The 26,250-nt window shown below is 50.0% G+C and overlaps 1 protein-coding gene across 3 annotated transcripts; it reads right to left on the reverse strand.

The window, feature by feature from the left end:
* Window positions 1-261: 261 nt before the first annotated feature.
* PCSK7 (proprotein convertase subtilisin/kexin type 7) lies at window positions 262-25,872 on the reverse strand. 3 transcript variants are annotated; one of them, XR_013523069.1, is made up of 18 exons: window positions 25,815-25,872; window positions 24,148-24,267; window positions 23,180-23,659; window positions 22,360-22,494; window positions 21,630-21,795; window positions 20,430-20,520; window positions 19,269-19,323; window positions 18,677-18,815; window positions 17,814-17,914; window positions 13,319-13,486; window positions 12,805-12,912; window positions 12,220-12,322; window positions 4,084-4,240; window positions 3,161-3,255; window positions 2,843-2,924; window positions 2,244-2,337; window positions 1,860-1,977; window positions 262-1,555 (listed from the first exon to the last, which is right to left on the reverse strand). XR_013523069.1 is itself a non-coding variant. In XM_002754452.7 (17 exons), exons 3-17 carry the CDS (start codon window positions 23,645-23,647, stop codon window positions 1,196-1,198), a joined length of 2,358 nt encoding a protein of 785 aa, XP_002754498.4. In that variant the 5' UTR covers window positions 23,648-23,659; window positions 24,148-24,267; window positions 25,815-25,872; the 3' UTR covers window positions 262-1,195. The 3 variants fall into 3 exon arrangements, 1 of the variants encoding a protein (XP_002754498.4); XM_002754452.7 differs by lacking the exon at window positions 2,843-2,924; XR_004731035.3 differs by lacking the exons at window positions 2,244-2,337; window positions 2,843-2,924.
* Between the last annotated feature and the right edge of the window lie 378 nt (window positions 25,873-26,250).

Here is a 26,250-nt window from a genome sequence, read left to right on the forward strand (position 1 = left end):
TTGATTTGCCCTGGTCACTTGTGTATGGTTCCAGATCTGAGCAGGGGACGGGCAGTCATCTCGGGCTTATGTGTGCTCCTGGCTACTGTCCTCTGAAGGACCCTTCACGTGCCAAGAATCGAGGAGGGTCAGATTCTTTCAGAGGAAACAGGTTGTGGAACAGGAGAGTGAATCTTGGGGACCGAAGGGAAGGAGGAGCCACTCAGCAGCTTGCAGCGGCTTTGGGGAGACAGAGGAAAGGAGAGCTCGAGAGTGGCAGAATTGTTTGGAAGGTTTTTATTTTGGAAAAGCTGTGCAGAAAAAAATTCAAGAAAATGTTGCTGTGAAAAGAGAAAAACAAATCTTAAGCATTAAAAAAAATTCAAATCAACCAACTAGCTCAGAAGAGGGGAGAAGGCCAAGATTGAGAGAAGAGTCACAGCCTGTCAGGCAGATAGCTGGCCTCTGGCGGGAAGGCCATTTCCCTGAGCACTTGCAGAGGAAGACAGGGTGGTGGCAGGACCGAAGTGGCAGTGGCTCCCAAGGCTGACTTCTCTGACACGCACGTCTGCCACCTGCTCTGCAGTCCTGCTGCAGGATTCCCTAGAGAAGCAGCTCAGGCCCGGGGAGCTGTGTGTATCCCAGCTGTGCCAGCAGCATCGGACCGATCGTGGGGCGGGGAGGGGGTGCGGTGGTGAAAGAGCCAGGGGTTCATTCAAGGTTGGCTTCTGATCAGGCATCTTGGGAATGGATAACGGAGGTGGCCACTTTCAGGACAGGCATGTCCAGGGGCTCTTCCCAGCCTCTATCCCAAAGTCCTCTTCCCAAGTGACCCCAGTCATGTTTCCATGGAGATGTGCTCCTGGCTATGGCAGGTACCTCCTCAACTCGTGTGGGTGGGGGGCCCCCATGCATGGGGGACCTAGACAACTGGCTTGCCCAAGAGAGATGAAGATGGAGGCCTACCCAAAGGGGGCGCCAATCCTCTGTCCAAGACATTCCCAAAAGCTCCCGTTTGGCTGCAGGAAGACCCTATGGCTCTCACCAGACTTCTCTGGCACCACTCCTCTGCTATTTGTATCTTAAGAAGGCCCTCGCCCTCTGAGTGGAGTCACAGGATGCTGTTTAGGCCTCAGAGTCCAGATGTAAGCATCAGGTCTCCCCAGAGCTCCCTAGTTTTGGGAAAGAGCCTGTCCCACACTGTCAGGCCCTGAGGTCAGCAGATCTGCTCCTTCTTCCCGTGCAGTAGGTCTAGGTGCTGAGGAGGGCAGTCCAAGGCGCCCTTATTCTGGGATAGGCTCCAGTCCCCTTGCTCCAGCAGGTCTGGGGCAAGGAGGTCAGAAGTGGTGGGAGGGCCCCTGCTCTCTGTTTCTACTTCGTCTGGATCCTTGCTGCTGCAAAGTGGCACTGATTCCAGCTCTGTCCCTTCTTCCTTGGCTTTCCGGCTTCGATGGGGCCAGTGGCAGGGTCCACTCCTACAAGTTTGGTTGGAAGCCACATTCCTCTGGCTCAAATATACTTCCAGCATGTAGTAAATGGTCCAGAAGACGGTGAAACAGCCTACCAGCACCAGGGTCTGGGGCCGAGGCAAGCACCTACATGAGGCACTGTTTCCCGAGGCCTATAGCCTTTCTCAGCCCAGGACAATGAGCTCAGAAAGTCCTTTTCCTTCTAGGGACTGTCCTTTTCACCCCCTCCCCTGACAAGGCCTATCCTGTAAGAGTTAGGCTAGCAGGGTAGGAGCAATGTTATGAAACCACTGCTGTGACCCAGGTCTTCCCTGTCCTTCAGCCCCAGGCCACCCTGAGAGGCACACTACGAACTCCATCCCCACACAGGACAGTCCTGTCTACCTGCAGCTTGAGTCTTGGCCCTAGTACCTTGAGGGTGTTGGGGGTGATGGTGTAACCATCTTCCTCAGGAATTTTCAGCCCAGGTGGGCAGGGCAGGACAAAGTCATCGTGCAGGTATTTTCCACTCATGGCACTTTCTAACAGCCTGCGGAGAAGAAACGGAGTGAGGATGCCCCACTGACCATGGTTCCTATACCATTTGCCCGCACCCATCTTCCCACCTTACAGCTGAAGACAGGGAAGCCCCGCAGCAAAAAGGAGAGGCCCAGACTGTGGGTTCCCAGACCGTGGCTCCATCTACCAGCTTGAGGCTGGAGCTGGGAAGCACAGCTGGGGTTCAGAGGGAGACGGGCTCCCTGGGCGGCCCTTCCCGTGAGTGGCCTTCCCTCTGACACATGCGGCTATACCCACCTTTGTCTGTCCCTGATGTCTACTGGACTCCACACAGAGCCATATAGGGTCAGCTGCCATTGCCGGAGGATGCCGACCTGGAATGACTCATCCCCTAGGGCAGCAAGGGGCAGCTCGTGAGCCACACCCCTCTGTCAGCCATGCCAAACAGCAGAGGCCCTGCCCTCCCTGCCACCCAAAGGGGCTCAGGCCACATGGTCTGCTCTAAGAGCTGCCTCACTGTGTCCCACTGACCCTGGGTTCTGCAGAAGGGCCTGACTGGGTACCCTTAGGGATGGAAAGGGTTGAAAGGCTGCATTCCAGAGCAGAATCTTGCTTTTCTCTCCCATAATTTGGGGGTTCAGCTGAGATTCTGCTTGGAAAAAAAAAAGTCTTTCTACCAAATTAAAGAAAGCTTTTAAAACCACTGGTCTAGTAAATACCAAACTTGACTGGAGGTTGGGAGGGTTGAATTCAATTTCTAGTCTATATGCTGATACTAAAGATATTCAAAATTCATGGATATTGTAGTCTTCACTGATGTGATGACCTTCCACAAATCACCTCAAACCTCTGGGCCAGTTTTAAAAAAAAACGGTGAAAATGAGTCCTGCCCTTACCTGCCTACCAGGGCTGGCCGAAGGATGGTTATATGTGAAAGGACTTGAAATGTGGTTTCAACAAGGAATTTTTGTTGCTATCCTGAGGAAAAATGGATCGGTCACTCCGCCAAGGAATACAAGAGGTAGTATAAACAAACAGTTTCAGATAGCAATGCCCATTTTATGGATGAGGCACACTTCTTGGCATCAACCCTCTTGGTCCAATGGCAACGCTATATATGGCACACGGGAAACTTTCTGTGGGGACTCTGAGATGCAGAGGGACCAGATAACAAGCAGGAAAGGGAGGGCATGGCACAAGGGCAGGAGGCTCACCGACATCCCTGACAACAAGCCTGTAGGTCCCCCGGGCTCTCTCCCCCCAGCATCGCACAGTGGAGAAGGTCCAGTCATTGAAGCCGTTAGGATCCCTGGGTAAAGAAGACAGCAGAAACGTGGAAGGTGTGGGTCAGGGAGCTGACCTTCCCCCAGCAACACTTTCTTACTGTAGTAGCCATGGAAACAACTAGGAAGGGTGCCACAAGGGGTTCTCAGGTGCCCCTTGCCCCTGGGGTCTCACTGAAGGAGGAACTTGTGTCAACATGGTGTGGTGGAAAAAAGCAAGCATGGAGCGCACAGGCTTGGAGTCCCACAGATCTAGATTTATTCTTATTCTCTTGGGCACTTACTAGCTCCATGATTTGTTTCCTCATTTTTTTTTTATTGGAGACAGAGGCTCTGTTACCCAAGCTGGAGTGCAGTGGCATGATCACAACTCACTGCAGCCTTGACTTCCTGGGCTCAAGTGATGCTCCCACTTCAGTCTCCTGAGCAGCTGGGACTACAGGCATGTACCAGCATACTCGGCTAAGCTTTACATTTTTTCTTTATAGAGACAGGGTCTCACTTTGTTGCTCATGCTGGTCTTGAACTCCTGGCTTCAAGGGATTCTCCTGCCTTGGCCTCCTAAAGTGCTGGGATTATAGGTGTGAGCCACCACGCCCAGCCAGTTTCCTCATTTGTAAAAGGAAGTTACAAAGTCTAATCTATGGGGTTCTTATAAGGATTAGAGAACACGTATGTGAAGTGCAGGGCCTCACACTTGAAGAAGGCATGTGACGAAAGGCTTCCAGCTGCCGGAGATAGCCAGTGCCACAGTAGTTTAGGATAGGGCCAGGATCCACTTCTCCCGTTTCTTTTCCTTGGAAAGGCCCTGGCTGAAGCTCTAGAGAGCTCAGGCCTTGGACGGGTGTACGTACGAGTCCATGCTGCGGGGGGTGCCAATGAGGGACATCATGCCGCTGGGGCAGAACAGCTTCAGTTCCAAGCTGCCTCGCCGTGGGTGAGTGATGGAGACTGTCACTGCCACATGCTCCAGGGTCTTCAGTCCCGACATCTCCAGGTCTGTCCTGCTGACTGTGGAAAGTCAGGCTGGGCAGCTGGGAAACCAGCCCACAAACATGCCCTCACTTCACCCTCATGTACACAAAGACACACGCTCACTGAAGCCACAAACAAACATCTACGGCAACCGTAACTGGGACCTCTCCTATACTAGCAAATGGAATGGAGTTGCTGCTTTCAAGTTCACAATCTAGTTTAGAGTCTAGTTGGGAAGACAACACATACCCAAGACACAATATAAGAACCCAGTAGAGCAACTTCAATCATTCATTCATCCAAAAAATTATTTACTGGATACCTCCCACATTTCAGGCACTGTACTAGATGCTGGGAATATAAAGATAAGATGGGCAGGGTCCCTGTCTTTTACCTGCAAGTGGAAAATGATATGGTATGAGAAATATACATAATTGATAAAGGAAGAGAAATAAGTCAGATGGGTTTAGACAAACAGCAGTGAGACACAGTGAAGGAAATGAATACAGATTGGCAGAGAGAGTCGGTAGAGGGCATTCTAGGCAGTGGAAAAGGCATGAACAAAGATGAGTGAAAATGCATAGATCTCACTCAAGACAATACACAACTTTTTTTTAAATGCTGGTGGATAAACTTCAAGGAAATTATGTGAATGAAAAAAACAATCTCAAAAGAAGCATATAGCCAGGCATGGTGGCGTGCAGCTGTGGTCCCAGCATCCTGGGAGGGTGAGGTAGGAGGATGCTTGAGCCTGGGAGGTGGAGGTTGCAGTGAGCCATGCTCACGCCACTGCACTCCAGCCTGGGTGACAAAATAAGACTCTGTCTCAAAGAAAAAAAAGAAAAGAAAAGAAAAAGGATGCGTAGTGCACAATTCCATTTATATGATGTTTGTTGAAATAACATACTTGCAGAGATGGATAACAGATAATGGGTGCCAGGGGCCAGGGACAGGGAAAGGGATGGGTGTGGCCACAATGAGGTAACACAAAGGAGTCTTATGATAATGGAAAGGTTCCAGATCTTAGTTGTGGTGGTAGTTATGCAAGGCTACATGTGATACACACACACACACACTCACACACATACACACACTCACACACACATACACACACTCACACACATACATACACACTCTCACACACACATACACACACTCACACTCACACATACACACTCACACACACATACACACACTCACACACATACATACACACTCTCACACACACATACACACACTCACACTCACACATATACACACTCACACACACACTCACACACACAACTATTGAAAGCATGTATATCTGGTGAACTCTGAACAAGTTCCATGGATTGTACCAACATCAATTTCTTGGTTTTGATATTATATTCTAATTGTGTGAAACGTTAAGATTGGGATTGGGAGAAGGGTGCATAGGACTTCCCTTGTACATTTCTTTGCAAACTCCTGTAAAATCTACAATTACTAAAACAAACAAACAAACGAAAACTACTGAAGTGGAAGAGTCACTGGGGACTATTAAGAAATTAGGTTGCCGGGCCAGGTGGCTCATGCCTGTAATACCAGCACTTTGGGAGGCCGAGGCGGGCGGATCATGAGGTCAGGAGTTCGAGACCAGCCTGGCCAGTATGGTGAAAACCCTGTGTCTACTAAAAATACAAAAATCAGCCGGACCTGGTAGTGCACGCCTGTAGCTCCAGCTATTTGGGAGGCTAAGGCAGAAGACTCACTTGAACCCAGGAGGTGGAGGTTGTAGTGAGCCGAGATCGGGTCACGGACTCCAGCCTGGGGGACAGAGTGAGACTCTGTCTCAAAAAAACAAAAAAACAACAACAGCAAAAAAACAGAAATTAGGTTGCAATGAGAACAATTCTTTTTAAAGCACCCTTTATTCCATTAATTTATGCCAGGCCAGGCATAGTGGCTCACTCCTGTAATCCCAGCACTTTGGGAGACTGAGGCAGGAGGACTGCTTCAGCCTGGGAGACATCGCCTCTACAAAAAATAAAAAAATTAGCTGGGTATAGTAGTGAGCACCTGTGGTCCCAGCTACAGGTGCTTATAAGTTGCCTCTAAAGTGCTCATAAGGAAAAAACAATTCCCTATCCCATTCCTTACCACTTTTGCTATCTCTTCCCCAGAAGCAAACATTTTTTATTGTTTTAAATTGTTTTCTTCTGGGATCTACTTTCACGTTTCTAAACAGTAAGTGTGTTTGGATATTTCATGGCTTATCCATTTGAGACATTACGTATTGACTTTTGATTACGGCAGATGAGAACTGAACAAATCATGCCCATGTCCATGCCTTCTCCCCAATTATCTTCCCCACCACATTCACAAAATAAATAATCACAGTTTTTTTTGTTTGTTTGTTTTTTGTTTTAGACAGAGTCTTGCTTTGTCACCAGGCTGGAGTGCAGTGGCACAATCTCAGCTCACTGCAACCTCCGCCTCCTGGATTCAAGAGATTCTCCTGCCTCAGCCTCCTGAGTAACTGAGATTTCAGGCATGTACCACCACATCCAACTAACTTTTGTATTTTTAGTAGAGACAATGTTTCACCATGTTTGCCAGGCTGGTCTCGAACTCTTGACCTCACCTCAAGTGAGGCTGGCCCGCCTCAGTCACCCAAAGTGCTGGGATTACAGACATGAGCCACTGTGCCTGGCCTACATTACAATTTTTACTTAGATCAGTATTTAGTTTACCTTACAATGACCTTATAAATATTAGATTTAATTTAGCCAAGTGTGTACAATGATCATGTTAAGGCTCCTGAACAAGGCGTTGTTTTTCCTTCTGGAGTTAATAATTACCCTGTTTTTCGGTTTACCTAAATTCATGTCCCTATCACTAATTCTTTCCAAAATTCACAAAAGAACCATCTAACTTCTCTGAATACTACTTTTTAAATGAAAAAATAGGTCGGGGCTCCCTCAATGCCATTTGCCCCTGGAGATTCTCTCTGGAGCCTCTGCCCCATCCCTATCTGCTGCACTGCTGTTGGGCTGGGACCTTTCGTTAATCTCCCAGGCTTTCATTTCCTCTTCCTCTTCTCCCTTCCCTTCTTCTCTCCCTTTCTTCCTTTGCTTTCTTTCCTTTTCTTCTCTTGGTTTAGCCTTCACTGTAGAGGAGTACATCTTCTAGTAGTTTTCAGACAAGTGGAGCATGCACAAGAGCCTGAGTGTCTGAAAATATCCTTAGTCCACCTTCCCATGTGATTATTAGTTAGGTGGGGTGTAGCTTTATTGATTGAAGATAATTTTCCTCGGAATTCTGGAGGCATTCAGAGGATTTTTTTTACTAATGGCAAGTGATACCTATTATCTTCAAAAGCTAGTTGGAAGTTGAATGGTATGTAGGAGAAGCCTTTCACCTGGCAGGGTTCCCTAAAGTTAAGTGGACCAGGATCTGGCTGTTTCACTGGAGGAGCCCCAAATATCAGTGTCTCTAAATCTTTTCATGAGGAGCCATTCCATTTCTCCAGAAAGGACTCCTCTCATCTGGCTGCCTGTGCCTCAAGATGTAAGCCACTGGCTTGGGCGGAAGGGTCTTCTAAGTAGAGTCTTTGCCTCCCACTTTGTGCTATAGCTGGGGCCCCTGGCTCTGGAGAGAAACTTCCTAACTCTTGCTTGGATAAGGGAAGGCCAGGCCATCACCAGCCTTGGGGAGAGGCCAGGGACATAGAGGGATGGAAAACTCTTGAGTTTCAAGTTTGGGTCCTAGGGAATAGTGATGGCACTGACGGAAATGGGAAAATCTTAGAAAGCAAGCCAGCTTTTGAGAGGTGATAGTGAAATCTAAAATTCTGTACGTGTTGAGTGTAATGTACTGGTGGAATATCAACAGCACACCATGGTTTAGGAATAGAAAGATGACAGAAAATATTTAAGGCATAGTTGGAGAAGAGTGTTGATGTGGCAGAGAAGGGCCTTACAGAAGAGAAATGACATGTTACGGAACAGAATAGAATCCGAAAATGAAAAGAATCCCAAAAGGAGTGCCTGTCTGTATTCGCAGTGTACACAGTGGCATGCTACATCCATTTACTTCTTGGTGTGGATGGGGACTTGGGTGGCAGGGTGAATGACTACACTAGAACTCACTCTACCAGAATTAAATGAGCTAATACTTAGAACAAAGCTTGGCACATACAAAGTATCTTATTATTTGGCTTTTGGTAAATTGGGATGTTTTTCAACAGTCTCTCTCTGTCCCAGAAGATGCCAGGGCTCTATTTGCCCATAATCTTGTGGAAGCTATGCTCTACTCTCAATCCTTTCCACTGGTGGAGGATCAGAATAAGAGATTTAGGTGGAGGACTCATTTGCAGAGAGATGGTAGCTAAGGTCATAAATGTAGCTTCACGGTTGAGGAAGAAGATGCAGAGTGAGGAAGAAGTCAGGAAACAAGCCTTAGAAGACACTCACAGTTCAGGAGCACGAAACAAGTTCCCCAGGTAGAGAGGGCAGAGGAGGACTACGGAGCAAAGGAGGCCACAGAAGCTAGAGGAGGACAGAGGTTGCAACAAAGGCCTCATTAATAGGGTCAGAGCAACAAGAAGGTTAAAAAGGATGAACTCTGAACCAGCCCCTGAATTGGTAAGGAAAGGGGCACTATGATTAAGAAAGCAAGTCTTCAGTGGCAGAGGGAGTGTGTGACAAAGGTGAGAAATTGCTTCAGTTCATTCATTTGCAAAGTTTCCTGGGTGGAGGTGGCAGGGACTTGCATTTGGAGGCAAGAATCAGCAGAGTCAAATGTTGGGTTAAAGAGGGAAGACCTGGAGAGGGGAAGAACAGGGCTCACTGCATAGGCAAAGGCTTAGCCAGTATCCTCAAGACTGCAAACAACAAAGGAGAGGTGCAAGTGGGTATTCAGGAACCTTCTAATCACAGATTCTCTTGTGGATAACATACTCCTCCAGAGCCCCACTCTCCCTCCTAACCTCAGGCAGAGATTTCAGACCCTCATAACCTCCTGTCAGTGGGGAGAAATAAAAATCTGTCTTGCTCTTTTTTTTTTTTTTTTTTAGACAAAATCTTGCTCTGTCACCCAGGCTGGAGTGCAGTGGTGCAATCTTGGCTCACTGCAACCTCTACCTCCTGGGTTCAAGTGATTCTCCCTGCCTCAGCCTCCCAAGTAGCTAGGATTACAGGCACCCACCACCATGCCCAGCTAATTTTTGTATTTTTAGTAGCAACGGGGTTTCACCATGTTAGCCAGGTTGGTCTCAAACTCCTGACCTCAGGTAATCCACCCGCCTCGGCCTCCCAAAGTGCTGGGATTACAGGTGTGAGTCACCATGCCTGGCCCTTTCTAGCTCTTCAGCAGCATTTCTCAATATGGTAGCCCTTGGCCACGCATGGCTATCTAAATTAAAATGAATTATAATAAAATACAATTTAGCTTCTTAGTCATAATAGCCTTATTCTTATATGTGAGATGGAGTCTTGCTGTCATCCAGCCTATTATTATTATTGAGACAAAGTCTCAGTCTGTCAGCCAGATGGGGTGCAGCAGTGCAACCATGGCTCACCGCAGCCTTGGTATCCTGGGCTCAAGCAATCTTCTCGCTTCAGCCTCCCAGGAAACATGAACCAACACACCTGACTAATTTTATTTTTTGTAGAGATAGGGTCTCACTATGTTGTTCAGGCTGGTGTTGGATTCATGAGCAGAAGCAATGCTCCTGCCTCAGCTTCCCAAAGTGTTGGGATTACAGGTGTGAGCCACCATGTCCGGCCAACTGGTCATGCTGTCAAAGTTCAATAGACTCAGATGGCAAGTGACCACTGAACTGAGCAGCATGGACATAGAACAGTTCCATCATTGCAGAAAATTATTTGGGACAATGCTATTCTAGAGTCTGAGAGGTATTTCGCCTTCTCCTCTATCTTAGGGAAGTTCAGCCCCCTCTGCTTTATAAAAAGTTCACTTCCCAGCCCCCAGACACTGAATCAACCAGGTCCTGGTAGAAAACAACCATAACTTGGCTGTAGAAGGGCTTCCTTGACTGCCTGGGACTTTTTTTTTTACATGGAATTTCACTCTTCTTGCTCAGGCTGGAGTGCAATGGTGTGATCTTGGCTCACTGCAACCTCCGCCTCCCAGGTTCAAGTGATTCTCCTGCCTCAGCCTCCCAAGTAGCTGGGATTAGAGGTTCCCGCCACTGCATCTGGCTAATTTTGTATTTTTAGTAGAGACAGGGTTTCACCATGTTGGTCAGACTGATCTTGAACTCCTGACCTCAGGTGATCCACCCACCTCAGTCTCTCAAAGTATTGAGATTACAGGCATGAGCCATAGCACTCAGCTCAACTCTCATTTTAACTGGACTTATTTCCTTCAACCTCCAAGCAAGCCCCCAAGCTTATCCCTTCTGTTTTGTCTGCTCAGAGGAAAATGTTGGAGACGACAACTTCACTGGCTCTAAAAAGCCAACAAAGCAGTACTTTGCAAAAAGTAGTGAATAACTGCACGTCAAAATTACTCAGGGAAAACAAATCCCCAAGGAGCTGGGGGTAGGAAAAACTCTGGTAAAACTTTTGCTTGGTGCCCTTCCAACAGGTAAAGGGCTCTATTAGCCAACCTTCCTGAATCTTTCCCTCCCTTCTCTCAATCCTGCTTTCTCCACTAGACCACCTCCCACTCTTCTCCACCAGACAATTTATCTTTCTTTCTCTTACTTTTTAGTGACAAGCAAGCAGTTGCCAGATGTCTCAATGCCTAGGGTAGACATTCTGCAGCAATGTCCCCTGGTCAGTGGGAAGCAGAAGATGACGAAGCTGCGGAGAACACTATTTTCTTTTAAGTCAATGCCCTCATTTGACAGATGCAATAGGAAATAGCCCTGGATGGAAGGTAAAGTTGAAGGCACACTATCTCTAAGACATGCAAGTGCAAAGCCAGGGGGTTCCAAATGAACTGCATTCCTGGAAACGTTTCTAAACTTCTCTGACTTGACTAATGCTTTATGCCCTTTCCAAGATAACATTCCTTTTACGGGAAATGCAATGACTAGCCCAGGGGTTTCATTCCACATTGAGGGAAATTTGGGCAAGTGCTGGACGTGGTTAGGAGAGAGACTACTCAGCTCTTCTCAGTGAAACCTCCACCCGAGGGAAGCTACCCCCCTCATCCTCCCTTCTAAGCAACCTTCTCTCGCCATTCCTTCTCCTGCCATGGCTCTGGATTGATCACTTTCTAGGAGGACAGAAAAAGTGGAGACGGTTCTGGTCTGGGCACTAAGCATTGGCAAAAAGTAGTGAATAACTCTGCATGTCAAAATGACTCAAGGAAAAAGAATCCCCCAAGGAGCTGGGGGTAGGGAAAACACTGTAAATGTGTAAACAGGGCATCCTCTAGCACGAGCATCCTGATCCAGCTGCACTTTCCTCTGGGAAGAGTGTCCACGTCTGTGCTCAGCATAAAACCAGGTCGCTGGCTTGGAGGATACACCCTCTTCAGACAATCCTGGTTCATGCTGGGCACCATGGAGGTGGGAGAAGAGAATGGGTCACTGAAGCCCAGGAGACTTCTACAAATCCTCTGTCCACCCTAGCCGACAGCATCTGACTCTATTAGAAATATCTGAGGATCAAAAGAAGAAATGCCTAACTCCTTTACTTCATCCAGACACCAAAGGGCTGACCAGAGTCCTCTGGCAAGATCTTCGCTTGGAAGTCACCAGAGCTTCTCTGAGCTCTCGCCTGCTGCTCCCACCTCACCTCCTCAAGCCCCAATCCCACGCTTCCCACCCGCCTTCCTCCTCAGTTGCTCTCTGCTCCTCTTCACTCCTAGGAACCCAGGAGAAAGGTCTTGTTTAAGCAGCCAGGGCAGCCAACTCAGAAGCAGTAACATGTCCTAAAATGGTCAAAGAAAACTCCACAGGTTTGGCTGGAGCTCAGCTCTGAAAGGGGGTAGAATCTGGCAGGGAGGACGAGTTTAACTTCCTTGTCACCCCGCCCCAAACCTCAGGACTAAGATTAACCCCCTTTGTGCTGATTACTTACCATTCCACAGGACCTCCAGGGAATGGGGGGACTGCGGAATTGCCTTGTTCTCTTTTAACACAGGACTGACGTAGGATGCTAAGTAAGGGACAGATGTCCAGATCTATGAAAGGAAAGGAGGGGATGAAAAATCAACAAACAAGAGTGATCACACCCATTCTCACACACACCCTTGTCAATATAATCTTGAAGGTTTAGCTGACTTTATTTTTCCACTCCTTATCACCTTCTTTCAGCCCTAGGCTCCTGCTTGCTCGCTGGAATGTTCCTTACAGAGCCCAGTTATGGAACCAGAAGAAACGGCTGTGTCCCGGGTGGAGGAGGGGAACCAGAGCATCCTGAGTCCCACCTATACTCAAGTCTCATTTACTCTATTAGCAGTTTGGAAACTTCAGTGACAGCACTGGGCCTGCTTTCTCATTTGTAAAATGGGTATCAGCTGGGATGAAGGATGAAGTGGTTAAATAAACGAACTGAATGAACATTTACTAGGCACCTATGATATCCCAGGCAACATTTTAGGCATTCAGCCCTGTCCCTGGGTCACTCCACACAGGGTACCCTGCCCTGCTAACACCTGTTCACCTTGGCTGCATTCACAAGCCTCCAAGCGTTGAGCAGTCCGAAACCATGCTGGTGGCTATGGCTGAAGCCTGCCTCGTTGGTGATCCACTCTGCATGGTGATCCTCGTACTGAGAAGACAGAGGTCCTGGTTAGTCTCTTGCATTGCCAATGTAGTCTCAACGACCTAACTCTGGTTTCCCCTGCTTGCCCTGCTGGCTGATCCAGTCCATGCTCTCCCACTGTGGCTACTGGGAATGGATTCCCCAAGGGAAGCTGGGACAAAAGGTCAAAGCCCATGATGTCACCACCCCAGTGGCTTGCTTCTCGAGAGGGAGCCACGAGGCACAACGAGAGCTATCCTTTGCAGATAAAATGAGTTTAAGTCTGTGGTCTTTGTAGGGTACCCACACCTACTCTTTACATATGAGACTCTGAAAGAGACTTGGTGTCTAACATTTGGGACATTAGACTCTAAAGCCACCTGATACCCGAACTCTGGAGCAGCCTGGGCCAGGGCACTTGCTGGTATCTCACCTGGGTGGCTGTGAAGACAATGATGTGCTGGACATCACGCCACGTGAGGCAGGGCCGCACCTGCAGCATTAAGGCTATCATGCCAGCTGCCAGAGGCGCTGCAGCTGAGGTCCCTGTGTGGCCCTCAGTGCAGCCAGTGCCCTTCTGAAGGTCCCAGTCAGTTGTCACCTGGAAGTGGAATGGGAGAAGGAAGTGGGTTAGAAACTGAGTTCAAGCTGGGAACAGTGGTGTGCACCTATAGTCCTAGCTACTTGGGAGGCTCAGGGAGGATTGCTTGAGCACAGGAGTTCAAGGTTACAGTGAGCTATGACTGTGTCACTGCACTCCAGCCTAGGTGACAGAGAACCCATCTTTAAAAAATAAAAAAATAGGCTGGGCGCAGTGGCTCACACCTATAATCCCAGCACTTTGGGAGGCTGAGGCGGGTGGATCATGAGGTCAAGAGATCGAGACCATCCTGGTCGACATGGTGAAACCCTGTCTCTACTAAAAATACAAAAAATTAGCTGGGCACAGTGGCGCGTGCCTGTAATCAGAGCTACTCAGCAGGCTGAGGCAGGAGAACTGCCTGAACCCAGGAGGCGGAGGTTGCAGTGAGCCGAGATCGTGCCATTGCACTCCAGCCTGGGTAACAAGAGCGAAACTCCGTCTCAAAAATAAATAAATAAAAAATAGCTCACACCTGTAATTCCAACACTTTGGGAGGCTGAGGCGGGCAGTCATGAGATCAGGAGACCGAGACCATCCTGGCCAACATGATGAAACCCCGTCTCTACTAAAAATACAAAAATTAGCTGGGCATGGTTGTGCATGCCTGTAATCCCAGCTACTCGGGAGGCTGAGGCAGGAGAATCACTTGAACCAGAGAGTGGGAGGTTACAATGAGCCGAGATGGAGCCATTGCACTCCACCCTGAAGACAGAGTAAGACTCTGTCTCAAATAATACTAATTTTTTTTAAAAGAAACTAGAGACTGAGTTCAAAGTAGTTATGGGGGAAAGGGACAGGGAGGGTCGTCAGAACAAGTCCCTCAGGTGGACCCTTCCTTTGTCAGAGCTGAATCTTTGACCAGAGAGGGCCCCACTGGCAAAGGCAAAGGAAACCCTAATCCTGGCCTCCTAGAAGAATGTCTGGGGAACAGAGACAAGGATAATAAAAGTTACTTCTGACGGGTATGGCTGTTGGGAAAAGGAGTTAGAGATGGGAAAGGGCTCCCATCCAGTGCAGATAAAGGTTTCCCAACTTTTTTTCTTTTTCTTGAGATAGGGTCTCCCTTTGTCACCCGGGCTAGAGTGCAGTGGTAAGATCATAGTTCACTGTAGCCTTGAAATCCTGGGTTCCAGCGATCCTCCTGCTTCAGTTTCCCATGTAGCTGGGACTACGGGTGTGTACCGCTGCACCCCACTAATATTTTTATTTTTCGTAGAGACAGCATCTTGCTATGTTGCCCAGGCTGTTCTTGAACTCTTGTCCTCAAGCGATCTTCCTGCCTTGGCCTCCCAAAGTACTGGAATTACAGGCATGAGCCACCATGCGGGGCCTCCTGATTTTTACTCCTAATATTCTTGCTACCGTTCCTAAATTCTCTACCCCAACCCCCAACTCCAAACCCTCCAATCTCATAACCAAGATAGACAGAGGAAGTGGCCACAGGAGCTACTGGGCCCAGTTGGAGCTGGGACAACAGTGACGGCACCATTCAAGGAAATCCAATTTGGCAGCTCCGTGACAGGGGCCGAAATGATGCTGGGGAGAACACAGGGAGTGTGTTCCCAGCAAGAGAGGACTAGTCCTTGCCCACCCCCAAGCCCTGCATGGACTCAGTGTCTATAGGGCCTGCCTGCCCAGCTCTACAGCTCTCAACAGGACAAGCTGCCTCACTGCTCGGGGCCAGGTGCCCTGAACCCCCTTCTCTCCGTGTGGCTCTGAGGTTGGGGGTGAGAATGGGGCAGGGGGAGGCAATGTCTGCCTGGCATCAAGCTCTTTTTGGGCTCTTGTCAACCTTGGAGCCTGAGGGTTTAGCTGAGGAGGGCCCTGCCTAAATCTGCTCCACTCTATGGCACTTGGATCGTTGGCCCATGGTATCAGTGCTAAGATCAGAAAATTTCTTTCTTCCAAACTTCTCATCTGGGTCAGATACCAGGCTGCCGACTCCTGCTAAGAGCTGCCCTTTCTCCACTGTACTCACTGCTCCCCTCCCAGCTGTTATAGCAGCTGCCAGGAGATGTAATTTTCACCCAGACATGGTGCAGTCCCAGAAAAAAAGGCAAAAACACTCTCCAAGCGGTAGTCTCAATGAAGAGTGGGAAGCCTGGTTTATGCAAGGGAGCGGATTGATTTTTTTTTCCTGTTAAGGAAACAGCCTAGCAGCGATAGTCTGAAGTGCAGCTGTGAAGCCCATGAACTTGCCTGTAGCGGCAGGAGCCGCAGGCAGACATTGAAAAGTCCAGAGAAGCTTCATTTCCCCAGGGAGCCAAATGGTGGGAAGCGTATGCCCCCAGTCTCTGCCCTCAGAAAGACAGCTCCACTCAGCTGCCCTGGTCATTGACTAGAAACTGGCAACAGGAAGTTTCCATGGCAAAGACATTCCAAAGATGGGAACTCTGCTAAACACTCTTTTCATTTCTGGGCAAATTACAGTTCATATGGAAGAAGGTGGTGAGGGTGAGAAGATGAGGTGAGTTAAGAAGAGAAATTATGTTGTAGAACCTTCTTAGGTCCCTAGCCTAGGCAAGGTGAGCTGGGTTCCCTAGAGTACTGCTAGAGGGTAGAATGTAGTATGCTCCTGTTCTTCCTAACCCAGCCTGGCCTGCGGTGGGTGCCCTCTGTGCACAGAACCCAGCCTCTCTTGCCTGTCTACTTTATCCACTCCCTTTTCTCTTCTCCTTAGGTCTGGGGGAAGGGGGTAGTAGGGGTCAACTGGCACAGAGCCTTGGAACATTGTGTTGACCAGAAGTCATTTATTGGCACAACAAAATTTCAGTTTTGGAAAATAAATTTGACCCAGCAGGAAGACAAAGCAGCCTAATTCCCAATGGCCCCAGAGAGACCTCCCGACTCAGCCACTGTAGAAATCTGACACCACTTGGCTCCAGCCCAGCTCCTGCCTAGAGCCTCCCATGCCCACATTACATGGCTATGGCAACAGGGACACGCAGGGAGCTCTAGGATGATGGTCTAGAGGCCTGGCTTAAATCTACTGGGATGGCACTAAGCCCAGCTGGGTGCAGGCAATTGCCTCCGAATTCTTTAAATGGGTTCTACAGGTTAGAGAAGCTCTGTGCCCCTGCTCCACTCTCATTTGCTATGGCTCCAATTATAGCTCCAGAGAAAGAGCTCTCTCTGGTGTTGACATGACACATTCCCCAACTCCTCTTCCCACCCATGCCATAAAAACCACCACCAGACTAGCTTTACTCCTGAGGATGCACATGACCAGAACCCACAGTATTTACCTAAGGGCTGAAGGGCAATGGAATTATGAGGTTTCATAAGGCCACAGAAATTAGCAAAAGTCCAAATTTTGCCAAAGGAAGACATCTTTCTTTCTTTTTTTTTTTTGAGACAGAGTTTTTGCTCTTGTTACCCAGGCTGGAGTGCAATGGCGCGATCTCGGCTCACTGCAACCTCCGCCTCCTGGGTTCAGGCAATTCTCCTGCCTCAGCCTCCTGAGTAGCTGGGATTACAGGCACGTGCCACCATGCCCAGCTAATTTTTCTTTTTGTATTTTTAGTAGAGATGGGGTTTCACCATGTTGACCAGGATAATCTCAATCTCTTGACCTCGTGAACCACCCGCCTCGGCCTCTCAAAGTGCTGGGATTACAGGTGGGAGCCACCGCGCCCAGCCCAAAGGAAAACATTTCAAAGAAGTTGTCTGTGCATTTCCTTGAGTGTGAAAAAGTTGTTTAATACATGTGATACTTAGTTTCCTTCTTTCTTTTTTTTTTGAGAAGGAGTCTTGTTCTGTAGCTCAGGCTGGAGTGCAGTGGCACAATCTTGGCTCACTGTAACCTCTGCCTCCCAGCTTCAAACAATTCTCCTGCCTCAGCCTCCTAAGTAGCTGGGATAACAGCTACACCGCCATCACACCAGGCTAACTTTTTTATTTTTAGTAGAGATGGGGTTTCACCATGTTGGCCAGGCTGGTCTTAAACTCCTGACTTCAAGTGATCCACCTGCCTTGGCCTCCCAAAGTGCTGGGATTACAGGAGTGAGCCACTGTATCTGGCCCCATGTGACACTTAGTTTTTACAACAATATGTATATTTGTCCTAAGTCCAAATTTCTAAGATAAAAGCATTCCCAAGATTCATTCAGAGTCCCCGGGTCTGCTCCTCCAAGGATGGCATGCCTTAAGAGATCCAGCTCTGCGGGGGAAGAGGAGCCTGAGTGTTGGGACAAGGAAGCAGGGAATGGTGAGAAGTTCTGTGATGCCCAAGACTTGGAGTCTTGTGGGAAACGGGCAGGGCATGGAGGGCCCAGGAATCACTCACAATGCTCCGAAGCATCTTGTCCCCACCACTGAAGGTGACTGCCAGCATGGAGGCACATTCTTCTGCATAGAAAGGCATGTGTCCCTCCTCATCCACAGCTCCTGGGGACAGAGGAGGAAAATGAGAGCTGAGATGAAGAGAGGGTCCTGTGGCAGGGGCTTGCTAATGTCAGTTATCTTGCAGTTATCATCCTGGGGGGCTGTCCTGAGTTTGAAACATGATCTGAGTAGCCCAAGTCGATTGTCTTCTGAACAGGCACTCTCAAGTGGTAGACGGCATTCTGTGCCCGAATAACATTCTTTCAATAGGCTCCAGGGTACAACTGGCAGCCTTCTACCTTCATACCCACTTATTCATTCACATGTTCACTTTTTTCAACATTCATTACCTATCTACTGTGGGTCACACACTGTGCAGGCATCAGGGTCATATGGAAAAGGCCACAGTCCTGGTCTCAAGGAGCCTATAGTCAGGTAAGTAAATAAACGCAGTTGGGGTGGCAAGTGATAACTGGGAGCACAGGAAAAGGGCACTTAATTTAGGCCCGTGGAGAGTCAGGGGAGGCTTCCAGCAGGTGGCAGCTGGCCCACAGAAAGAGGCCAGAGCAGAGGCCTAACCAGCTGTGGTGGGTGGAGGCAGCTGGGTGATCCCCGGATGACGGCCTGAAGGTGATATATAAGGAAGTCCCAAAGTCCTCTGCAAGCAGGGGCTGGTCCTATCTGAGCCCAAAGAGATTACTGTGCTCACACATTTAGACACACAGAAGCTGGGACAAGACCCGCGACACCCTCACCATTCGGTCACACACACACACACACACACACACACGCACACGCAGGAGCATGGAACCGTCCAGTGACTACCTATGGTGACTGTGTAGATAGAGTTGGCGTAGCCATCGTAGTTGCAGTTGTCGTTGTGTTGGCCCCCATTGCCACTGGCTACCACAAAGATACTCCCAAAGCCCTGGCGACCAGCAATCACCCCATGTTGCAAGGCAGCCTGAGGAGCCAAAACATCAGGGTATCAGTTGAGGAACTCATAGACAGACCTCCGCCTACCACATCAGTCACCCTCACCATCCCTTCTAAAAACAGAAGGAAAAGAGTTCAAAGGGCACTGAGCAGGGGGGAAAGATTGGAAGATGGACACAGGATGTGGGGGAGCTGTGAGTTGAACGATGACTGATGGATGCACTCCGCTTACTGGACAGGGTGGGGCCAGGCATGGGAGCTGAGGACGAGATGGAAGGGAAACAGTCTCAAAGCACGGTTCCATTTCCCTCTCTAGGAACCAATGTCCCCCATGCTTCCTGCCCCCACGTTAGGTGTACTCTTCCTGAAAGGAGACTGTGCATGGTGGTGGAGTGGGAAGACAGGTCAACTTGCAGCAGTTCCTCTAGGACTGAATGAAGAGGGCGTCCCGTCTCCTAGAGTCTTTGGGCAGGCCAGTTACCTTTCCAAGCTGATGGGGGCCATCCACTGTCTTCCCATCATCATCTGGTCCCCAGCTGTTGAGAAATAAACACCTAGAGGGAACAGCCAAGCCAGGCTGTGGCTACCCAACAAGGGCCTCCCAGTCTTAGCTGGCTACCCTCGGACCTACAGCTCTTAACTCTTCCCAAGGGTTCTACTTAAAGACTCCCACAATTAAAAGGCACAGGGTTCAAAGGTCCATCCCCTCTCCAAAGTAGAAAACAGAAGTGTGCTAAGGCTCTTCTTTTCCTTATCAATGTTCCCATAGCCCATAGTGGCAGAGAGGGACAGGAGTCACTCATCTCCTGACCTAGGGATCAGAGACTTGTAGGCTTTTTTTTTTTTGAGACAAAGTCTTACTCTGTCACTTAGGCTGGGGTGCAGTGGCATGATCTCGGCTCACTGCAACCTCCTCCTCCTGGGTTCAAGTGATTCTCTTGCCTCAACCTCCCAAGTAGCTCGGATTACATGCGCCTGCCACCATGCCCAGCTAATTTTTGTATTTTTAGTAGAAATGGGGTTTCACCATGTTGGTCAGGCTGGTCTTGAACTCCTGACCTCAAGCAATCCACCGGCCTCAGCCTCCTAAAGTGCTGGGATTACAGGTGTGAGCCACAGCGCCTGGCCTGACTCATAGGCTTGAAGGCAGAGAGCCCAGGAACTTCTGTGGAAGTTCCTGGTTTTCAGGCTGAGGAGTTCTCTATTCTGTCTATCAGGAAGTGTACCCGGTGGATGATGTCATAGATTTAAGGGACGTATGTTGGGGGAGGAACAGGTGCCATCAATGCCATGGGGGCCCCCAACCCCACTTCCTTCTTGTCCGGCCCAGCACAGCCATGCCCTGTGGTTGGAGAGGAAAGCCAACTTTCTTGCAGAGGCCTTAGAGCTTAGAAAAACAAATAAATGTGATAGAACAGAGCTTCTCATGTGGGAACCTGATTACTGGGGTGACAGGGGCTTAAGGTTGAGAACCCAATGACTGGGGATCTAGAGAAATGAAGGCAATGGACTCATTAGCTGACTCCAATGAAGAGATCCCTGCTCTGGCCTGCCTGAGTCAGCCCACTTGGTTGGGCTTTTGTTGGCAGATTTGTCCCAGATGCCCCAGCCTCTTGCCCTCTCACCTGCAGTTCTGCCTCACCTGCAGCTGTAGATGTCATTGATCTGATAGTGCTTGTTGAACGCCACTGCCTCCATGCTGTCTGTGAGAGGTCCATCCAGTACCCGGATACCTAGGCAACGAAGGCCATAGCAGCTCCTCACTAATGCTGGTCTCCTAGCCAGGGAACTGGGAGGTGGGGAGCCATATGTGGGAGACTTATTCTCTATATGCTTTTTGTACATTTTCCTTTTTTTTTGAGACAGAGTCTCACTCTATCCCCTAGGCTGGAGTGCGATAGAGTGATCTTGGCTCACTGCAAACTCGGCCTCCCAGGTTCAAGCAATTCTCCTATCTTAGCCTCCCGAGTAGCTGGGATTGTGGGTGTGCACCACCATGCCTGGCTAATTTCTGTATTTTTAGGAGAGACGGGGTTTCACCATGTTGACCAGGCTGGTCTCAAACTCCTGACTTCAGGTGATCTGCCTGTCTTGGCCTCCCAAATTACTGGGATTACAGTTGTGAGCCACCCTGCCCGGCCCATTTTGCATTTTTATATGTATTATTTGTCCCCTCAGCAAAAATATATACATATATACAGAGACAGAGTCTTGCTCTGTCACCCAGGCTGCAGTGCACTTTCAGACAAGGGACTTGGAGAGGTTACCAGCTACCCCCTGTAGTCTCATTTACAGAAGGCTACTGCCCTCTGCTGGAGCGTAAGAGGAATACAGTTAGTCTATTCAGTCTGTAGATTCCTAAGCACTTACTAGGAGTCATGGTGAGGGCTTCACCATTAGTTCTCTTCACTGTCTCCCCTGATGGACAGAGGTTGAGTGTGAAGGAATCACAGAACCACCTCCAGGGAGGAATAGGGCTGCTCATCTCTCCCGACAAGATGGAGAGCAGTCCATGACCATCAGGGGGACTGGGAGCTGGAGAGCTGGGACACGCAAGAGTTGCCCCCATAGACATATCGGATCATTGAGGAAGAACTAACAAAAAGGCACTTTGTAAATTATGGAAATACAAATAGAAAAACACGTTTGAAACACCACTGCACGGAAAAATCCATGAGCTGATTTGTCCTACAGACACCTATTATAAGCTTACCCTTGCTCTAGGCTATGTGTGTCAGCTGGGCTATGGGATAAAGGCATTTCAGAGTAGGGAGGGGTGCAGGACATGAAGACTGGAGTCACGGGAGCAGCCTACCAACGCTAGGTTGGAGGCACAAGTTACCTGCGATGCGGCTCCCGTAGGCCACGCCCACAGCACAGAAACTGTTGTTGGGCACAGCGGCGATCTCTCCTGCACATCGTGTGCCATGGTGATTGCCATTCTCCACATCCGGGTGAGGCATGGGGTCAGGGTCATTAGAGTTGAGGTCATAGCTACCCTCAGGGCTCTGAAATATTTTGGGAGTGACCTGTGATTATTCACTGGTTAGGGGGGTCAGGTCCTGGGGTTCAGGGAGAGAAAGGAAATGGGGACTTGAAGACAGGGCAATAAGCCTTTCTATCTGCAAAGCACACTGGCTAAAAGATATGAGCAAAGGACTCTGGGGCAAAACTGAGAAGTGCCACAGCTCCCAGCAAACTTCCCTTGCCCTTTATGTGAATGTGCCTACTGCTCCACAGCTTGGGAAACCCGGAATAAAAGCAGGTAGGGCTCAGCAGGGGCCATGCTTTAGACAGAGGAAGGCACGTAGATTTCCGGGTTTCCATCAAGAAGGAAGCTGCCTACAGGGGCCATTCCTTACTCCTCAGAAAGCGACTAGGAAGCAGGACTGCTCTCTCTTGCCTTGACTGCCAGTTGGGAATGCTGGCTGGGGAAAAGGGGATGAACCCCATCCCACCTCCCAGGTTCTTTTGTTTGGCCCAAACAGCTCTAGAAAAGGGGACAAGACTGAGGCAACATCAAGAAGGAGGTAAGATGTGGGGGTGCGGGGAGTCGTGCTAGGGCCACTCACATAGTTGGGTGCAATGTCCTGGATGGTGTGTTCCACTCCGTCATCCACTACCACCACCGTCACCCCTCGCCCAGTCACATTGCGCTCCCACACACCTGTCACATTGATGTCCCTGCCTGGGATCCGTCGGTTATTCTGTAAGACAGGGTGGGGATCCAGTGACACACAGCCCAGCCCAAAGGGAGATGAAGTTGTAGCTGGCAGCCCCTTTTCACCCTTGGCCTCCACCAAAGAGCCAGACAGAGGTTGCAGACCTATAGTCAGTGGGAACAGAGCCAAGGAGGGCAGGTGAGAGCTCTGCCACAGCCTCTGAGTCCAGGAAAGCTCACCATCAGTCACGGGTGATTCGAGATAAAATGGTGGCTAGGGTTCAGGGTTGGATGACACGCTTCTGATGCCAATGTTAGTATCATATCACTTATGTCAATGTTTACCATGTGTCGGGCACTGTTCTAAGTGCTGCACATGTACACATTTACTTACCCTAACCTCAACTCTATGAGGTAGGCACTATTACCATCTCCACTTTATAGATGGGGAAACTGAAGCACAGAGCTTAAGCAGCTTGCCCAAATGCACATACTAGAAAGTGGCAGAGCTGGACCATGAGCCCAGGCAGTCAGGGCACCATCTATGCCCTGAGCACAGATGTCTAGAAGACAGTAGAGGGGAGGGAGAGCCAAGAGAAACACTACAGAAATGGGAAATGGTCCCTCAGGCAAAGGGTGGAGGCGACTGTAGAGTGCTACAGTCAAAAGCCCACTGAAGAACTGGCTGGAACCCACCCACCTGAAACTGTAAACTGCAGGGCTGGACTCACCAGGTGCCACTGCTGCGGGTACTTGGGGTCATTGAAGTGGACGCTGCGCTTGGCCCGCCTTAGCAACCTCTGCTCTGAGTGCCAGCGCACAGCTTCATGCCCAGCCAACACAGCCTCCACCTGCTGCCGGATGGCCTCCATCTCCAGGAGCAGCCTGTGCCCAGCAGGCTGGACAAAGAGGTAGTGCCCCTGAAGCTCTCCGATGCGTCCAGCATTCACCAGCCCTGCTGCCCGAGCCAAGGCATCTGCCTGCTGCTCCAGAGTCTCTTCTTCCCCCTCACCTTCCAGGCTTTCCAGGTGCACAGCCCAGCTTGGCCCCCCTAGACCATGGCCATGAGGCCCACCTGTCCCTGCCAGGCCCATGACCCAGGGAACCAGTAACAAGAGCCCGGCTAATTCCAGCCAAAGGCAGGTGGGCAGGCCCAGGGGGGCATCCAAGTGTGGCACTTTCTGCCTCCCCTTCGGCATCAGAGCAGTGGACTGCAGACAAAGAAAAAGGACGTGGAAGAGATCGAAGAGCTGGTAACTACAGGAATCTGAGAGGGAGATACTGAGCCATCCATGCATTCCCCCGGAAGTCCCCAAGCCGTGTCTTTTAAATTATTCAACATTTGATCCCTCTGTTTGTTTACACTGATCCCGGACCAACTGGGATAAGCCCCCAAGTAGAGTGTGGGCCAGCGCTAACACCAGCAGACGGCCTCCCGCAGCAAGACAGCCAATCCTCACCACCCCAGTTCATCCAGCAGGAGGTCCAGTTGCTCACAGGCACTGCACCTGTCCCCTGTTGCCACCCATAGGACTCAAAGCACACATCACTCCCACAGACTACTGGCTGCATCATGACTGCTTTAGGAGAGACAGTCCCTTTATCCCCACCTTTAGAAGGGACATAAATCTTTCCCTAGCTCACTCCTCAGTCCAGCTGTCCTCAAGGCTAACTCCCCATAACAGGGCCCCGTGCCCACCTGGACGCTACATGAGGTTGAGCTCCTGGTCTGGCTAACCACGTCACACTCATGTTGTGCAAATGGAGAAAAGGCATCACTTTCTCTGTGGGCAGTGTTAACTCAGCAAAGTCTACAGACCTGTGGAACCCAAGAACAAAGAAATAATGTCCTACCAATCCCAGTGCAATGACCAGAAGTTAGATAAACTCTCGGACCAGGGACCAAAGAAACTTGATTACTCGTCATTTCCAAAGATCTAAAATAGGTCACAGACTGGCACAGAACTGGTATGGTGAGGCCAAATAAGTATAACACCCAGAAACCCTACTTCCTGTGCTATCATGCCACCCTCTTTTCCTGTTTTTCCCTAGAGGCCTAGCAAAAAACTGTTACCAAAATGCCTCCTGAAAAAGTAGGTAATAACGTCCTAGAAGTCCAGGTGGTAGCTAACTTCCTGATTTGTGTATCTCAGAAAGATACCAGGGAAAGTAAGAGGATGCAGGATCGGGAGGTGAAACAGGAAGAAAGGCAAAAAGTGCAAACAAAACAGAACAGGTACCAAGGGCAAACGGGCAACCAGGAGAGGAGTGACGAGAGAACCTCACTAAGCAGCTACCCCCGTACCGAGCTCAGGAGGCTGGCTTCAAGGTGAGGACTCGGGCTCCATACTGGGACTCCCATTGCCTAGGTTTGGCAGAGCCAGGGAATTGGCCTTAGGAGGCCTCAGAGAAAAGAAGAACCAAGTTAGAAACTCAGGGACAGACAAATGGGGTGGCAGGACGTGTGTGTACCTGCGGTGGCTAGGCTCCTTTAAAAGCCTTTGCTCTCCACTGAGTCCACCCTGGGGCAGGGCTTAGTACTCAGACACAAACCCAAGCTGCTCTACCTCAAGGCATTCAAGGAAAATGGGAATTTTACTGAAAGACTTCCTGGAAAGCGAGAGGAGAACGTATGCCACCTCTCATTTCCCTCTAAAAATCTTCATTCCACATTTCTTCCTCTCTTTTTCTCTTAGGTTTCCAGGCATATTTCCTCTCAATCCCTCCCTGCCCTCGGGAGCCTCAATTCTCCCAAGATATTTAAGCGTCTTCCCCAGTCTGCACAGTCTACTAAGTAAACAAACAAAAAAGGCCCTTGTTAGCCAGACAGTGACCCCTCTAGGCTAGCTCCTTCAGACTCCGTAGATTCCCACCAGATTTCCGGAAGAAAAAGAAGCATGACCTCCTCCTTTCTCCCAGTGGCAGAGCAGCATTTTTATCCCCCAAGCTTCTGGGAAAGGAACCTTAAATGCCTTCTGAAGGCAGATGTCAACCTCTGCCAATGGCTAGGCCTCTCTTTACAGCTCTTAGTTGACACGGAAGAAGAGGAAGAAGAGAATGGGCAGCCCGGAGTCTAAGATCCTGCTCCCAAGCGACTGCCCTCGCTGCTCTACACCCGGCTCCTAGAAGCCAGCGTGGGTACCGGGTCAGTTTCCCGATTCTCCCTCCATCGACTTCGATCGCTCCGTGCAATGTGCCGCCTCCTCATTAGCACCCACACTATACTGGAATCCTGGACCCTGAGGTCCCCCACGCCAGGACCTCAGGCACCCTCTGAACAGCTCCCTCATCCTCAGACGCCGGCTCTCCCAACTTCTGGGCCCCCCCGACTCCCCAGGTCCAGCCCACACCTAGTTCCTAACTCACCGGCCCGGCCGCAGCTGCCGCCGCCTCCCTGCGGAAACTCGCGGCTTCCCGGGAGCCTGAGGAGCAGTGACAGCAGCATCACTTCCGCCCGCGGCGCAGCCAATCAGCGCGACGCCTGCGGCCCGGCGACCTCGCGGGCCCCAGCAACCGGCGCCTGGAGTCCGGCTCCCGCGGGCGGCCTCCGCGGGCAGAGGCCGTGCGGGCGCGGGGTGCTGAACCCGCGGGCTCCGCCGCCCCGAGTCCTCGAGGCATCTTCCACACGGTCCCTCTTCAGAGGGTTCTTCTCCTTCATGGCGTCCTCTTTAAAGGGCATCTCGGTTCCGACCTCTAAAACCCCTCGTTGCTCTTCTCCCTTTGACCGCCATGGCCCCGACTGTCCCCGTAATCTTCCCAGAGGGGCTTCTGCCCCGCCAGGCCTCCTTCCTTCTGGCAGTCG

This window comes from Callithrix jacchus, chromosome 10 (genome assembly GCF_049354715.1).
Source record: "Callithrix jacchus isolate 240 chromosome 10, calJac240_pri, whole genome shotgun sequence".
In the NCBI taxonomy this organism is placed as follows: Eukaryota; Metazoa; Chordata; class Mammalia; order Primates; family Cebidae; genus Callithrix; species Callithrix jacchus.